The sequence below is a fragment of the Pelodiscus sinensis genome, chromosome 1 (genome assembly GCF_049634645.1).
Source record: "Pelodiscus sinensis isolate JC-2024 chromosome 1, ASM4963464v1, whole genome shotgun sequence".
Classification (NCBI taxonomy): domain Eukaryota; kingdom Metazoa; phylum Chordata; order Testudines; family Trionychidae; genus Pelodiscus; species Pelodiscus sinensis.
In genome coordinates, this window is record NC_134711.1 from 115,759,322 (window position 1) to 115,776,931 (window position 17,610).

General features: G+C 44.2%; 1 protein-coding gene across 8 annotated transcripts in view; it reads right to left on the reverse strand.

Moving 5' to 3' along the window:
- Nucleotides 1–15,563, reverse strand: part of LOC102458523 (solute carrier organic anion transporter family member 1A2) — a 29,284-nt gene extending 13,721 nt beyond the window's left edge. For 2 of the 8 annotated variants that reach the window (XM_075897995.1, XM_025183739.2), the window contains exons 1-9: nucleotides 15,490–15,537; nucleotides 13,278–14,025; nucleotides 11,485–11,600; nucleotides 9,824–9,965; nucleotides 8,146–8,278; nucleotides 6,906–7,006; nucleotides 4,437–4,583; nucleotides 2,982–3,080; nucleotides 2,029–2,262 (exon numbers count right to left, since the gene is read on the reverse strand). In XM_075897995.1, coding sequence (XP_075754110.1) covers nucleotides 2,029–2,262; nucleotides 2,982–3,080; nucleotides 4,437–4,583; nucleotides 6,906–7,006; nucleotides 8,146–8,278; nucleotides 9,824–9,965; nucleotides 11,485–11,544 — 916 coding nt within the window. In that variant the 5' untranslated portion in view covers nucleotides 11,545–11,600; nucleotides 13,278–14,025; nucleotides 15,490–15,537. Of the gene's footprint in view, nucleotides 1–2,028; nucleotides 2,263–2,981; nucleotides 3,081–4,436; nucleotides 4,584–5,015; nucleotides 5,091–6,905; nucleotides 7,007–8,145; nucleotides 8,279–9,823; nucleotides 9,966–11,484; nucleotides 11,601–13,277; nucleotides 14,026–14,618; nucleotides 14,666–15,489 lie in introns of those variants that run through there. The other 6 variants (XM_025183740.2, XM_025183742.2, XM_075897960.1 and 3 more) reach the window with 6 other exon arrangements.
- Nucleotides 15,564–17,610: the final 2,047 nt, after the last annotated feature.

Consider the following 17,610-nt stretch of genomic DNA (forward strand, 5'->3'; position numbering starts at 1 on the left):
CAGCCTCCAGCCTCCGGGTGGGGGAGCGCTCATCCCCCGGTTCCTGCACAGCTGCAGAAAGGGGCAGGAGGCGCACTCATCGTCCGGTTCCTGTGCAGGAACCGGGAGATGAGCGCTCCCCCACCCAGAGACTGGAGGCTGGTGGCTGTGAAGCGGGGGAAGGGGCGGGGGAGTGCTCACCACCAGGTGAGTAAAAAAAAAAAAATGTATATCCGCACCTGAGTATACCCGCAAGGGGAGTGCGGGGTTTGTAAAAATGAATATAACCCGCGGGTTATATTCGCTAAATTATGTTAATATGGCTCCAATATTGCAGACACTGATGCAGGTGCATAATTTTGCTGGTGTAAGCAGTCCCACTGAAGTCTATAGGACAGCTGGTATAAGCTGTCATTGCTTTGGTAGTAAATGTCCAGTTTTTAATGGCACCTACTATATGTAATAACTAATGACTCAATTGTAACATGTCTCAAAAGTAGAAGGGTCAAATATACTTTGGGTAGACCAAGACATTTTTTAATTAGATATTTTCAAGATCAATGGACTTCCATGTAAATACAATAAAAAGTACTGCTCTGGTGAATGGCAGCAGAAAGAAAAGGGTTATGAAATATTACTGCAGGATTAAAATTGCTGAGCTGTGGAATGGACACCTTTCTTCATCAAAAGATTATTTCATGGAAAAAAACCTGGCTGTTGATTTTTGGGCTACGTAAATGAAAAGAAATGACCCTGTATTTAATAAAGTGAAGAGTTCATATAAGTCAAGATTTTTAAAAGGAACTCATGATTTGGGGCGCATTAAATGTGATGTGACATCCATCTTGAGACTCCTTTAAGTGATAAGATTTTCAGAGGCAAATGCTCAGCACTTTCTAAAAATTAGGGCCAGTTAAAATTTCTCTATTGGGAAATTCAGTACCATTAGTCACTTCTGACTATCTTCTCCTAGAAGAAATGTTATTTAGTTATGCTCCTTAAGGCCTAATATGAAGAGCTAGAAGAATTACAGAAATTAAAAGAAAAAAATGAGCTACAGCACATATAGAAAACCAGGAAATGTGCAAATCTAAACACAATTATCTAATCCCATGCAACAGTAAAAAAAAAAAGTAAATCTTTCTGGGTGAAATCGACACATTTTCAGAGGTCTATGAACCACTTAAGTGCTTTGTAGGTCCTTTTTTTGAGGATTTAATTGGGTCTTAAGTGGCACACTGGCCTTGTGATGGTTCTGTGCTGGCAAGTGTGGGGAGGAGCTTCATCTGCTAATGTTTGCAACTTTCTAAGATTTTTTTCAGTTTCATTATCTAAACTTTTCCAGTGTACGGTAGTCTTGCCCAGCTCTAGTTATAACTAGTGGTTGTCTTGAATCAAATTCTAGCTCCAAATATACCTGAAATTTGGGAGAAGTAGGGTAGGGGGGGGTGATCTCATTTTCACAATAGGCATCTGTCTCTGTGAAGGGCAATCCAAAATCCCAGATCCAACACAATTGTACTTTGAAGAGTTGAAACTCAACATGTTAATACTGTAGCTTGGTACCAGCTTTAGTTATAAAACACACACAATTCAGTCACAGAGAAAAAAAAACTTCCCTAGATTGGTGCCATTTTTAATGTATTCAACTACAGGCAGTCCCCGGGTTACGTACAAGATAGGGACTGTAGGTTTGTTCTTAAGTTGAATTTGTATGTAAGTCAGAACTGTTACATATTGTAGGGGAAACTCTAGCCAAACATTTCTCCAGAGCTCAGTTTTATTCTCCCACACCTCACTTCCCTCAGTCCTTTATTCTCAAGCTGAGGTGTCTGCTGAGAAAAGCCGCTCCGCATCTCCCTGGTCTGCTGGGCGGGGGGGGGGGCGCTAGCTTCGCATCTCCCTGGTCTGCTGGGGGGAAGCAGCTAGTGCGGGGTTGCCTCACCCCGTTTGTAAGTAGGGATCCGATGTAAGTCGGATCCATGTAACCCGGGGACTGCCTGTATACAGTGACAATGGTACATTCAAGAAATAATTAGATTAACTTACCTTTAGTGATTTCATTCATTTTATGTTTGTCTTGAACTTCACCTCTCTCTTCTAATACTGATGCATTTCTCTTACTTAACAACTGAGTATCATTTGTTTGTCCTTCCTTCGGAAGAGACTTGGGCAGAAAGTAAAAAGGTATTGCAGCGAGCAGATTTACTGATCCACAAATCAGAATGCCCAGCCACCATGCTCCAACCCAACGGGCATCAGTAAGTGTTATAGTCACCTCCGCTAAAAATAAATGAACACACGTCTGATTACTTATTTTCCCCTGTGGTCATTGGCTGTGCTGATCACGTCTCATATTTAAGCTAAAATAAAACAGTTTGAAAGATTCAAAATATCTCTTTAAATGAGGCTTGTGGAGGTCATCAATATCCCTTCCTTATGCAAATAATTTATTTGCCATATCTGGATATTTTACATTCAATGTGGGTTTTTTTTTAACTGTTAAACTATCTCAGGTTAAGGATGATAAAATGCATGTATTTAGGTAAACGTGTACCTGCTGATATTTTCAGTGGTTACATGTTTACACGTGGGGAGAGGTGGCTCCCTGGGAGCTGCCTGCCCCGTCCATGCTGCTACCTCTGATACAGAGGCAGAAGCACTGGGAGCGGGGGAGTAAGTGGTTCCACAGGAGCCAGCTTAAAAACTGGCTCCCTGCATGCGCTGGCTCCCACCTGCCGCCTCCCGCTATGCTGCTGCCTCTGATACAGTGGTACAGTTTCACATTCCCATCTCAGATGATAAATAATTCGCAAATAATTTGTTTTACAGATTCTTTTTATCATGTTTGAATTTAAGTGGTGTGTTGAACTGAACAACACATGATTTCTCATCAGAAAATTATTACTAGCAGACTGGCATAAAACCACAAGTGCAGTTGATGCTGAGATATTCACAAATCATCCCTGCTCATTAATACGTACAGAATATATATTCATTACCTATATCTGCAAATCCCAGATCCACATACAGCTGCGCACAGTATGATCCCAGCATGAAACCAAGAAAAGGGCCTAACACAGTTGCTGTCTGTAGGCAACCTAAAATCAGGAAAGGGGAAAAATACACAAAATTAGAACCTATAAAGAGTTATTTTAATAGAAAATCATTTGGGTTTTAGCCCGGTTTAGACACATAGGAAGGGAGTGTTGTCTAGTGGTTAAAGTAGTGGGCTTTGAGTCAAGAATTCCTGGGTTCCATGCCCAGTTCTGTGGCTGACTTGTTTCCACTCTACACTGTGCTAAGCTTCAGCTGCAATACTGTGTGCAGTTCTGAGCAGCACATTTCAGGAAAGATGCAGACAAATTGGAGAAAGTCCAGAGAAGAGCAACAAAAATGATGAAAGGTCTAGAAAACATGATGTACAAGGAAAGATGGGGGGGAAATGGGTTTGTTTAGTGTGGAGAAGAGACTACTGAGGGGGAACATGACAATAGTTTTCAAATACATAAAAAGTTGTTATAAGGAGGAAAGTGAGAAATTGTTCTCATTGAGGAAAGGATAAAAAAACAGTTGGTTTAAATTGCAGGAAGTGAGGGTTAGGTTCAACATTAGGAAAAAGCTTCTTGTCAAGGTAATTAAGCACTGGAGTAAATTGTTTAAGGAGGTTGTGGAGTCTCCATCATTGGAGGTTATTAAGAACAGGTTAGATAAACACCTGTCAGAAAAGGTCCAGTTATTGCTTAGTCCTGCCTGGTGTGGCAAAAGACTGGACCTAGATAATCTACTAAGGTCCCTGACATCCTACTCTTGACTCTGAGGTTTCCTGGCATATTTTGTTCTCTAACTCTTATAAATCAAGTATCAGAGGGGTAGCCGTGTTAGTCTGAATCTGCAAGAGTGGCAAGGAGTCCTGTGGCACCTTATAGACTAACTGAAGTGTTGGAGCATAAGCTTTCGTGGGCAAAACCCACTTAGTCACACATTCACTTTCTGTCCCTATTCTCCAGTACATGCTTCATGAGCCTGAATCTTTCCATTGATTTCAATGGGCTTTGCATCACGTCCTTTATTTTTTGGTTAGTCAAATATACCAGCCATGTGACCAATATTCCACTAGAATATTTACAGAAAAATGAATGCTAAGGGCACATGAATGGATCCCTGAAACCAGGTAGAGCTCAATTAATTTAAATGGATCTCTGCCTGTACTCAGTGATTCTCAATGCAAGATCCCAGCTTAGATGAGTGCAAATGAAAATTCAACTCTATTTGAACAAATAGTTGAATGACATTTTCTGGAGTACGCACCTCTTAACGACTAAGTAGATAAATAAAAAGAATTTGTGTGCACTATTCACCATGAAGAGCCATAAAGGATAGAGAGGAGTTGGAGTTTTAGGGGGGTTTTTTAAGCCAGCACATGACACAACAAGACTGAGCACTTGAAGATATACCTATGTAAAAAGGTGAGTTTTCTGCTTTGGAAAAATCCTCCACATATGAAATGCCTAATGGCACAATGGGAGATTCACCAATGCCTCGCATTATGTTTCCTACCAACACAAGCACCCACATCAAGGACCCAGACTTTTGCTCACACTCTGTGAATAAAACAAGAAACTTGTATTAGTGGCGTTAATGTTGCCAGGAAATGAAATGCTTACTACAAAGAGAAATGAATATGAAAAGCCATCCAACCACTTAAGGCCCAGCCCAGAGAATGGGGCAATGAGAAGTCATATATAGTAACCCAGTCAGAGAACTGGGAAGGAGTTTACCTTAGTCATATTATGCCTGCTGCTATATCACTTTATGGATTGCAACTTACTCCTTCCACATAGCCAGTCAGCAGTGTTGGCCACTGCCTGAGCCAAGGCTTTGCCTCCTCTGCACCCCACTGGGCTACTGTAACTCTGAAATTAGTAGCAGAGGATGGTGCCTGCATTCTTGTGAACAGATGGTTCTGAAATTCTGCCTGGCTCTTTGGTGAAAGTTATTGTACCATCTCTTCCTCCTTCAAAACTGTTGTTTACCTGCATAAAGTCCTGGCAGAATTTGACCCCTATATAATTAATGGAGTAGATGGGAATCCTTAAAAAGACAAACACCTTTGGGAACCAAAAGTGAGAGATGATTAAAATATAGAATTAATGATATAGCGATATTTCATCACTTGTCATCGCAAATGAGCACAACATATATATTTTCTTAAAATAAGTAAGCTGTAGAAAAATTTAAGTGGGAAACCTTGCATTATATTTTGATATTGTTTTATCAAAAGGAAATCTTTGATAGTCTCAAACTACAACAAAACATTTTGTTCTGATTTACTCTTTTCTGTGATACACCACGGTCTCTGCCTGTGGTGGATTTTCTATTCTAACTGTTTTGGGTTGAACTACCTGAAATGAAGCTTTTGTTTCAATGCTCCTGATGGAAAACTTTGATGAAGTTTATGTTTTCCTGCAGAAATTTGATTTCAACAAAATCTATTTTTTCAGCGTGAAAATGTACCATTTGAATTTTTTCTATCCAACCTCCTAAAAGATTGTTTGCCTTTGAAAACCTGACTTCAGATTTCAAAATCTGATGCCTCCATCAGGGCTGCCATGAAAATACAGGGCTGAGCTAACTCAAAATTCAACACCTTTGTCAGAAGATTCAGTTTACAGTTGTACAAAGTCAGTATTTTGTGCTATCACTTAAACTTGAAAACATAAGCTGACAGTACATACTGAGCTATGCAAATCTGATAATGTTCATGGTGAAACCAAAATAATTTACTCAGAGCAAATGACTGGGAATCAGGACTTCTGGGTTTGATTCCCGACTTGCAAACTGATTTACTCTAGACTGTTTAACTTCCCTGTGCATCATTTTCTGCCTTCATAAAATGAGGCAAATACTTCCCTAAATCCTCAGATGAAAAGTGCTATGTAATACAAACTGTGGTTGTTAAATAGCATGTAGTATTTTCATTTTTCTTTAAGTGCCAAAATAGTGGTGCACAATGATAAAGAGCTTGAAGGCCATGTTCTTTGTTAAACTGAGCCACAAAGAATCACAAAATAATGACATCCTGTCTTCATGTTACAAAGTTTGCTTAATAATATTTGCTTAATAATATTGCATCATGATGATACAACCTTACCATAGATAAATGGAACATCTGAGGATAGAACAAGAAGCAATGGGCTTAAACTGCAGCAAGGGAGGTTTAGATTGGACATTAGGAAAAAGTTCCTGTCAGGGTAGTCAAACACTGGAATAAATTGCCCAGGGAGGTTGTGGAATCTCCATCTCTGGAGATATTGAAGAGTAGGTTAGATAAATGTCTATCAGGGATGGTCTAGACAGTATTTGGTCCCGCCATGAGGGCAGGGGACTGGACTCGATGACCTATTGAGGTCCCTTCCAGTCCTAGTATTCTATGATTGTATGATAAAAAAATAACAACTTAGTGGCATGAGTATTTCATTAGTTTCTGTAGTGCCACTTGATAGCACTGTCATTAATTAACATTAAGATGGCACTGACATGGTACTTGTGTTTTTTAATCTATAAAATAAGATAAAGACCCTAATTTCTCCCTATCACACATACCATCTATTGAAAGGGCATAGAGGCTATTACTCCTCTTTGTTCTGACTCCTCCTTTTCTCCACTGCTTATAAGAAGGTGGGATGCTGTGTTCTGTTTGTTTTTTCCCCATAGTCAGCCCCAGTGTGAACACTGAATATCTCTAGGACCACAGTCACACAGCCCTAAAGAACAACACTAAGATGAGGAAACCACCTGAACTCCACAGCATTTATATCTAACCTTGAGCCCTAGAAAAAGTGCTAATAAACCATCCAGCCTACACAAAACCTACAAAAATAGTTGTAAAAAGAAAAGAGCACATGACATAGAAAAAGACTCACCTGCTGATTGCTTCTCCATATGTGTGGGGGACTGGCTTTGATTTATAAGACACATGGATGATGAATTCTCTTCTAGTAAAAGGGAGGTTTCGTACTGATACCTGGCTGAGCCAAAGTAAAAGGTTTCCAAGTTAAGAGAGAATATATCAGATCCAGCTCATAAAGCTGTTCTTTTGCATTGAAGCTCTTTAGGAAAGGAATGAGCAGATACAAGAAGAACCAAAACTTCATAAAAGTTAACTGAATATTCCATTCATTAACCAAAAAAATCCTTTCTGGAATAAAGAAACCGTCGCCTATATGTGCTGCAGCCAGAGAGCTGGGACTTCAGTCATCCATGCAGGAAAATAGTTGAAGCAGTCAAGGCAAGAGAAAATAAAGCTACTGGGAAAAAAGGGATTTTGTAGAGGGGATACAAGTCAGTGATGTGCATGTGTGATATGCATGTGTGATTCTGCTTGAGGTTACTTTAGGCATCTTTACAGACACAGGAGATACAAGAGAAAGAGACATAAGGACCAAAGAAATATAATATGTATACAAATAATACTGTTATGGTATCCTAATACTATAGTAATAGACAGCACTGCAACTTGGAGCTGCACATGCTGAGATAGTACAGATCAAGGAGATAATCATGTATGGTGACAGGTGCCCTTTCAGATCAGGAGATGAAACGAAGTGGAAGAACATTGGTTGCCCATAGGTGATGATCTCCTTGAGTTCCAGGGCTCAAGTAGCCATGGAAAAAATAGCATGTGCTCAGCATCCACTAGACGCATCTTTTTTTGGCCACTTTGCCAATAAGCTTGCAGGACGCCAGAACACAGCAAGCAGTGGGTGGGGCTTTGGAAAGGAAGGTGGAGAAGAGGCAGAGTGAGGATTGAAACCTCAGGGGAGGAGGAAGGAGCAGGTGTGGAGAGAGGCAGAACAAGAAAAGGGATACAGGGGAGTGTCCTGGGGAGCACTGGAGCATCCCTCTAGGGAAAAATAAAAGTCAACACCTATGGGTTGCCCAGTACAGATGTGAATCTCTGAGCCATTAATCTGTGTTTAGGAAATTTTTGGGGCCCTTGCATAAAAAAGGGACCAGATTCTGATACCCCAATTCAGGCTGAGCATACCTTCCTTACTCTGCAAAAGAGCCTACTGATTTCAGTGGGACCACTTGTTGAATAGGACCACTAGTGGAATAACATGAGTCAGTATGCCACAATCTAGTCCATCATTAGCTACTCACCGTTCCATGAGAAAATGAGGCAGTGCTATCAAAAGACAGGCAAAAGACATAACTGTGCACCCCAAAGCAATTATTCTTGGTCTGTGAAGTTTAGCACCAATGTAGCTCACAAATACTATCACCAACAAGTTTCCTGCAGAAAGAAAAGCTTGGTCCATTTTCACATTTACAAGCCAATTTACCTTATGTGGGTGTAACTGTAATAGCTAGATGATTAAAAAAGACTTTTCCCTCAATGATATCCCAAGCACCGCCATTTTTAAATGCCCGGTAGTTCGAACCCCCTGTCCGAGGCTACACACGGCACGGGCTAGGTAGTCCGAATTAAAGCTCCTAATTCAAACTACCGTTACTCCTCCTGCAATGAGGAGTAATGGTAGTTCGAATTAGGAGCTTTAATTTGAACTACCTAGCCCGTGCCGTGTGTAGCCACTGGCAGGGGGTTCGAACTACCGGGCATTTAAAATGGCGGTGCCCGGGAACATGCAAATAAAGCCCTGGATATTTTAATCCCGGGCTTCATTTGCAAGTTCGAATGACTACATTAGCCACCCTAGTTCGAACTAGGATGGCAGTGTAGACATACCCTACTGAGACACCTCACTGCCCTGGGGCTCCTGCCTCATGGGGGTGGGGGGAAATGAAGGAGCAAGGACAGCCAAGATTCAGGACTTCCCACAAATCATATTAACTCTTCTGGGGTCCTGGGATTAGTACATTTTGTGAGCTTCCCAAGGCTCTGAGATGGGGCCAAAAACCAGGGGTTCATTGTGTGGGAGGGAGCTGCCAGTGAGTTGGGTAGGAATGGAGATGCAGGAGAAGGGGAGGGTGAGAGTCTGGGTGGAAGGGAGGGTGCTGGAGCAAGCTGGAAGTGAGGGTCTGACCAGGAGTTTGGGTTCAGGAGGGGCTGAAGAGGTGAGGTTTGGCCAGGAGTTTGCAGGAGTGGGCTGGGGGTGGCGTGTCTGACCAAGAGGGAGCATGGAGGAGCAGGCTAAGGATGGGGAGGTTTGGTAGGAGGGAGGGGACAGAGCAAGGGTGGGACAGGTGCAGGCTGGGGTGCTGGGTCTTGGCAGAGGATGCGTGTGGGGATGGGAGTGCTGGCGTGAGGGGACACTTATCTGGCTTCCTTTGTAAGTGGGCCAATTGACTTCAATGGGTCTTAACCCACAAGCCACAGTGTATAGGATCTGGTCACAGACTCATCTACAGGCAGGGTCACCAACAAGAGAGGGTAAAGAGAGCAACTGCCCTGGGGCCCAGCTATTCAAAAGGGACCAGGGCTCCCAGCTGTCACTGTTGCTCCTGCAACAGCAGTGGCAGCCGGAGTCCTGGCCCCTTTTAATCACCACTGGAGTCCTACTCTGCATGCTCCAGGCAGCTCTGTGGGCTGCCTGGGAAGAGGGGAGTGGCTCACTCGAGGTGGCACTGAGGCTGTCTGGGGGAAGCTAACCCTAGCCCCACCACTTCCAGCTGAGGCTGCACCCCTTCCAGAGGTGCAAAACCAGCTCCCTCAGCCTTCCTCAGGGGCCCGACACACCGGTCAGCCCCACTGCCTACAGGTCATGCAATGGCTGCAGAGCCAGATAAACAAATGTAACAGGAGAAAAGCCAAAATAGCTCTTCACCAAAGCTATGGAAAAATACTATTTTGTCAAAGAATATTAAAATAAATGATTACCAGTTTCGAAGCTTCCATTAATAATGCCCACCAGAGAGGCTGAGATATTAAATCTTCTCTCTATTTGTGTGAGCATGCTATTCATGTAACCCCCAGACATGGTTTTAGCTAGATATGCAAATGATAATGCCAGCAGAAATACCTGGGAAAGGAAGACAAGAATATATGCACACTTTAGCTAGGGTACCACTATTTAGCTTTATAGCTACTTTTCCCAACAAAGTCATGTTTCCAGTGAAAGCAAATACTTCATCCTGGAGTTTTGAACTAAATACGAATTTCATACTCTTTATCTGCCGTACTTATATGTACTGTACTGCCTTCAGTGGGACTACATACACAAAAATGGGGTGTAGATTTTATTCTCCATCTCTAGACTTCACATATAGCTGTGTTACCGCTGCTGCTCATCCCTTGGATCCCCATTCTTTGCCAGACACTGCTTAACATGGGACTCTACAGCCAAGGATGTGCTTGAGGTTCGTTTTTAGAAAACATAAGTGCTCAGCAGTTTCCCCATTGAGTAGATGTCTGTTGCAAGAGAGCCATCTGCAGGACTAAATAACACATGCACCAAAGGAAAAAGAACCCCAACAAAAGTCAGTGACCTGAAAGGTCTTTACCCACATGGGTAATCAGTTACTCACAGAAGCAGTCCCATTGGCTTTGAGAGGACTCCTTGTGTGAGTATCTACTCTCCCATCTGAGCAGGGTTCACAAACTGGCCTAACATTAGTACATTTAAAATATTAATAGTAAACTATAATTAGGGTGACCATAAATCCCATATTTGCTTGGACTGTCCCTTGTTTAAGCTGTGTCCCAGTCCTGACTTTTTTGGCAAAAGACTGGGCATCCGTCCAGTTTTGCCAGTGGGGCAAGGAGCAAGGTGTGTGGAAAGGACAACTTGGGAGAGTAACTTGTGCTAGCCCCACACGAGTGGACAGTAGGAAGGCTTGGACTACCCTTGTGAAGTGTCCTATTTTCCATTTGTGAAAATATCATCACCCTCATAATATGTCATTTTTTCAAGTAATGTTTAGTAACTGATAAAGAAGATTTAAATACAATTGCACTCAGTTGCTGAGTGAGGCCTTTACATTTGGGGATTATTTAGTAAATGTGAATTAAAAGTTTGGAAATTATTTAAAATATTATTTTTACTATCATTTCAAGCCTAGTAAATGCAAGTAACAAACAATGACTATGAAATAATAACACAAAATGAAACAGCTAAGCATTTTTCTTAAAACGCCCAATTTGATATATTCCAAAGCAAGTATTCCCTAACTACTCGCAAGTATTTTTGACTTTGTATTTGACATATCTGCTTTGGACAGGATCCTTTAGCAGTTTCCAGAAACGAGGTGTCCTTAGCAGAGGAATGGAAATCCCCTCAGATGCTCGTTCAGTATGGAGAGGAGCTTTAACAAAGAGCTTTCAAATGCTCCTTTCAGTGCATCACAGAGCTTAAGACTATGGACATTAAATGAAATTTTACAGTAAACTATGTTTGAACTTTATGGTTAACTGTGAGCTTTTAAAAAAGGCAGTGCTTGTTACCTTTGTAGCTACTATTCCATTGGTTTATAACTTTTAACCTAGGGGCAAGCAGCTACAACAACTGTAGGTATAAATCAATAAAATCATTAAAATACCACCTTCAGCTTGGGAACGCCGCAAAATTTCTCAGTTGCTGCTAGTTTCTTAGCTTCTTTCATGTTGCTTTTTTAAGGAGACTGTGGATGTTTGCTTGTGCCTATTTCTAATAATGCCACTAATGTATAAAAGAAAATAAAGAAACCAGTAGTTAAGGAATATTGTTAAAAATGCAACAGAAACCTTCTGAGATTGAATAATACCACTAAGCTGGAACAGGTTCCATTCAAACCAGTGAGCAAAGTAGTGAGTAAAATTAAATATATACACAAATAAAAAATTAGGTCATTATGGGAATGAATTATTAACTTTTCTAGTTTAAATATTTTAAAACATGAAGCTCATTTCTGTAAGATACTGGCTACCTCTTATGAAATAATGACCACCCTCCAAAGCATTGACTTCAATAGCAATTAAAGGCACCCAGATGCCTGCACTCTGCCCTAGCAAGATTAGGCCCTTGCCTAGCGGTCTCTGGGACTCCCTTGTGAAGTGATCGTGTACATAACAGAGAAGGAAAAATGGCTAAGAGCTCAGAGGTGTAACCTGTGATCCAGTACAGTACCAGAGGCTTCAAAGGAAGGAAGCCTATTATGGACAATGATATACCTACTCTACTAACCTGCTCACAGAGCCATCCCATCCAAAGGACAAATCGGGGCAGCCAACTCAGGTGCCGCTCGTTTGAGGGCCCTGCAGCCGCCACCACAACCATCCTATGGATGGGAGAAACCTGGGGGATTATAGAGGCTTGGCAAAGGGCAACATCAGGAATTGGCACACACACACTCACCACACAGGCAGCGGGAACCTACTCCACCCCATTCCGCCACCCTCCCAGCCAGCTGTTGTGCTCAACTTCTCCATGGTGGCAGGAAGCAGAGCGCCCAGACTCCAATGCGATCTGCTTCCTGCTTCCGCAGAGAACCAGAGTGCAACAGGCTGGAAGAGGGTGGCATAGTGGGATAAAATCCACTGCTAGGCTGCTCCAGCTCCCACCACCCAGATGGTGAGTGGGGGGGAGGCGGCTCCTGCTACTGCCATGCCAGGCTCCCCTTTAATCCCTGGGCCACTTTGCTCGGGGAGCAGGAAGGAGGTGTAGAGGGAGTTGAGCAGGGCTGGGGCCTGTGGCGGGGATGCCCAGTCCCCACACCGGGGCACTGTTGAAGGTTTCCCCAGGTCCCGTGGCCCCCTCAGGACAGCCCTGCCTGCTCATATAAGATGTTTCTTCCCAACCACTATCAATGAGTGGTTAAAGTATACTCTGAAGCATGATTTTTTTTAATCCAATCTATTGTAACTATGCATGTACTTATTAGCCATATCTAGTCCCATTCCAAATTTTACTGTGGGCCCAATCCAACTTCTACTTCAGTCAATGGATGTTTCTGTATTCAGTTTAATGGAAGCTAAATTGGGACCTAATCTCTTGGTTTCAAGTTATATGTGGAAAACAAAAACAAACCATCCTGGACTGACTTAAAATACTGAACTGAACAAAACCAGAAACAGTTTCCCCATAAAAGTTTTGGTAAGTATTCCCCCTCTCTACTTGATTCTTTTGGTCAAAAAGCCTCTTACCTTTACTGATATTCTTCCTGGTATTTTAGCTGAGCTAGCAATTCTGCTAAGACAAATGCTGTCTTCAAATTTCCTGCATTCTGGAACTTGTCCAGAGATGAGACAATACATTCTAGGGTGCCACTAACCTGCAAAAGCCCTTGAGAGTTTGAGATTTAACTACAGCAGACAGACAGAATGAATCGGAGAAAATGCCAGAATTGAAGGAATTTACCTTTAATGAGCGTTGTCAAAGGTCACCTTCCTCTGCAGCACAAGGCACAGGTCACTTGCAGGTTTATACTACTGTATATGCTGGATGTTCTATAACCTGAAATCTTGAAATCATGGAGTTCAGTAACGCAGCCAGAGGTTCGGAGTCTATTGCAGAAGTGGATGGGTGAGGTTCTGTGGCCTGCAATATGCAGGAAGTCAGGCTTGATGCTCGTGATGATCCCTTCTAGCCTTAAAGTCTCTGAAAGGGCTTCATTAACTCAAATGATATACTATAGCTACCTTCTGGCTGTAAAAGAGGGAATAGGAACAAAACAAGAGTGAGCTAGAGTTCAATGAGGCCCTATGGTACACCAGAAGTGGATGTGGATTTATCAGTTCATCTTTCATCGCAAATACGCTGCTTTATGATGTGTTCTGTCTTCCATCTCACAGCCCCTGCTCCTCTCAACCTACTTCACCTTACTGGATCACGGCTAAAACAAGAAACAGCCTCAGCAGACCAACCAGTGGCTCTCAACTGCTCTTTCACATTCTTCCTCTTTAATCCCACAGGGTCAATATTGTGGAACTGGAATTTCCACAGCAATGTTAATCCTTTCAAATGTATTTCTTCACTAACTTGATTCTTGCCTGATTCACTAGCATTAAGCCTTATTACAGTCCAGCTTTAACCTCTTCCTTTTCAGCCTTTAATCTTCTACTATATATTTTATAGAGTCCATTCTTCAGTCTGTGTGTCTGTCCATCTTGGGACCAACATGGATACAACGACAGTGCAAGGAATTAAAATATGTTTATTAGGCTGAACATTCACTGGCAGAATTTAATCATGAGAAAATATATGCATCATCTTATTTCACCAGTTCATGCAGATGGCAGAGCATATAGCCTGCCATAACACATGTAGCAACATGTAGGCAACAGCAGACTCTTTAAGATCTCTATTCCCTTCCTTCCCAGATAAGTGCATGAACTGTAGGCAGCATGGGATCAGCAATAGATGGATCCTTGGTTCTGCCAACATGCCTGTCAGTTAAACTGCACTGGATATATATGAGAACTTATTGTGTATTTGCTCTGGGGTTGACCCCTGCCAAAGAAGAAGGGAACCAGGAGACAGATTGTGATTCAAAATCACAATCAGGTTTCTGGTCTCCTTTTGGGGCATTACAACATATAGACCTACACATAAGACAGTCTGTAAAATGGCAATTTTGACCTTAATTAGTATTTATTATTGCATTTGAAACACAACAGTTAATCATTCAAATCTGTATTTTTAAAAAGTTTTTTGAGTAAAGTTACTTTTAATCTATTTTTAAGCAGGAGAGACGATTACCTGAAAGTCATAATTGTCTCCCAACCATATCATTCCCAGCAATATTCCTGAAAAAGGGTGGAGGGTACATAAGGTTGCCAGATGGTTGAACAAAAAATACCGAAGACCCCTCCCTCCCCCCACACACACACACCAGGAAAAAACTCTGTTGAAAAAAAAAGGGGGGGGGATCAAAGTTGTTGAGCAAAAAAAAAGGGGGGGGGTGCTGTGCCTTTACGTGGCCCCATGCTCCTCACTCCCTGATGGGCTTCTGTCTGAGGGAAACAGAAAATACCAGACATTTCACATGTCTGGTATTTTCTGGGGGGATTTTTACCAGACAGGGGACCTAAATAATGGACAGTCCAGGTGAAAACCGGACATCTGACAACCTTAAGGGTACAATGGAAAATAGTCCTAGCTTTCAGATGCTATTGTGGCTTCATGTCCCAAATGTTTGGTCATATAGTGCTCAAGGAAACACAGACTTGATAGAGATCTCTCTGTAACTTTCTTACTAAAAGTTGATTGTCAAAAGTCATTCGGGGACTTACATAACTAACTTAAAAATCTGAAATTTCAAATTTCATCAGATGGCACAACCATTTTCCCTGAATAATGTGATGACTTAAGTTATTCTTTTGTGTACAAAAGAGATTTTCTGGGAAAATTGACATAACCAAGAAATTCATAGAAAGCATTTAGAACAGTCAATAATTTCTGGGGGTAACGTCTCATATCAGTGAGAACTCTGATTTTTTATTCCTTGTCATTTAAAAAAATGAAAATCCTGTGTTAATAAAACCAATTCAAACTTGGCTAACCAAGTCAAATTATACTGGAGAAAACAAATTGTACAAGGATTGTAACAGAAACTTTGTCATCTACTTACGGAGCTTGCCACGTTGTCTGAAGAAGTGGTTGAAAATGACCCTTCAAAAAAGAGACTTTGCTCAAAATAGATTTTGTTAAAAATTAACCACATGCTGTATCCAAAGTTCTGTTTTAGTCAAATATTTGCAATTTCCTATAAACTATGTTATGACAGCCACCATCCACAATGACCATCTCACCGACTATAGCACATACTGAAAGAGTTGTGAAATTTGGCCAGTTGGGGGTGGGAAGGGGACTTAGGGTACGTCTACACTACAGCGCTAATTCGAACTAACTTAGTTCGAATTAGTTAATTCGAACTAAGCTAATTCGAACTAACGCGTCTAGAACTAAAAACTAGTTCGAATTAGCGTTTTGCTAATTCGAACTAGCGCGTCCACACTGATTGGACGCAGGGGGGCATTTAAGGGCGGCTGAAACCGGTTCTGGCAGGGCATCAGGTCAGTAGTTGCTTTGTGTGGCTGCTGTCTGAGGCTATCTGAGGCTCATGCTTAAAGGGACCCCCCCGGACAGCTGGTTCTCAGCTTTTCCTGCTTCCTTGCCAACCTCGCCGAGGGACAGCAAAGCGTTGATCTCTGTGCCCGTCTGTGTCGGTGCTTCCCTTTGGGGCCGCCGCCGCAGGTGGCAACATAGAGCCAGAGCTCGCCCTGCACCTTCTGGTGCACTTTCTGGACTTGCTGCTGCAAGCCTGCCAGCAATGGCTCGAAGCTGCCTGGCACCTCCTGGTGCACGTCAGCCCCCTGCCTCTCCACCTGGCCGCCCTGGGAGCCGTGGAGGAGCCACGGCGGCGCCCCGGCACCGGCGTGCCCCGCCGCATCTGGCATCTGGACACCAGCACCGACTGGTGGGACCGCATCATCCTGGAGCGCTGGGAGGACCGACAGTGGACCCAGAACTTCAGGATGAGGAGGGACACCTTCCTGGAGCTCTGCGAGTGGCTCGCCCCTGTCCTGCGCAGAAGGGACACTCGCATGAGGCCCGCCATCCCCCTCCAGAAGCGGGTGGCCATCGCCCTCTGGAAGCTCTCCACGCCGGACAGCTAACGATCCGTCGGGAACCAGTTCGGCGTGGGGAGATCCACCGTCGGAGCGGTGCTCATGCAGGTATGGCACTCGTCGGCCACCGAGCCGGGGGGGAAGGGGGCTTCAAGGAGGGGATGGGCCGCCCCAGGGACAAAGGGGGGGCCGGAGGAGGCGAAAGCGCCCCGCACCGGAGGGGTCGGTCTGTCCCGGCCGTACTACACGCCGCCAGGGGGGTTGCTTCCGGGAGTGGGGCACGGGGCACTGCCAGGGCACGAATGCTCCCAGCCACCCGGGCGCCCCACTGATTGGCGCTTTGCTGTGTCTCTCTCTGCAGGTGGTCAAGGCCATCAACCGGGTGCTGCTCCGCAGGGTGGTCCGCTTTGCCGACCCGGACGCCGTCATCCAGGGATTCGGAGCCCTCGGCTTCCCCAACTGCGGGGGGCCATCGACGGGATGCACATCCCCATCCGTGCCCCGGAACACCAGGCCTCCCAGTACGTCAACCACAAGGGGTACTTCTCCGTCCTCCTGCAGGCCGTGTGTTACCCCCGGGGCCAGTTCACGGACATTAACGTGGGCTGGTCCGGCAAAGTACATGACGCCCGGGTGTACCGCAACTCCTCCGTGTGCCAGCGGCTGCAGGACGGGACCTTCTTCCCCGACCGCCACACCAGGGTCAGGGACGGGGACATGCCCGTGTGCCTGGTGGGGGATGCCGCCTACCCACTGCAGCCGTGGCTGATGAAGCCCTACACGGGGCACCTCAATCCCTCCTGCCAGGGATTCAAATAACTGGGGTGGGGGAAGGGAGGAATGAGGGTGGGAGAGGGGAGGGGGAAACCTGGGACGAGGGAGCTGGAAGGGGAGGGAAGGGAGGAAGGGAAAGGAAAGCTCAGGGGTGGGAGTCTGGCTGCCTCTCCCGTCTCACCACACTGCGGGTCCGGGGGCGTCGGTGGGGAATGGTTGTGGAGGGTGGGGCAGGAGGGACAGGGGGTGTGGAGGAAGCAGGAGCGGGAGCAGGAGGGGGAGAAGGGGGAGCAGGGGGAGCAGCAGGGGGAGCAGGAGGAGCAGGGGGAGCAGCAGGGGGAGCAGGA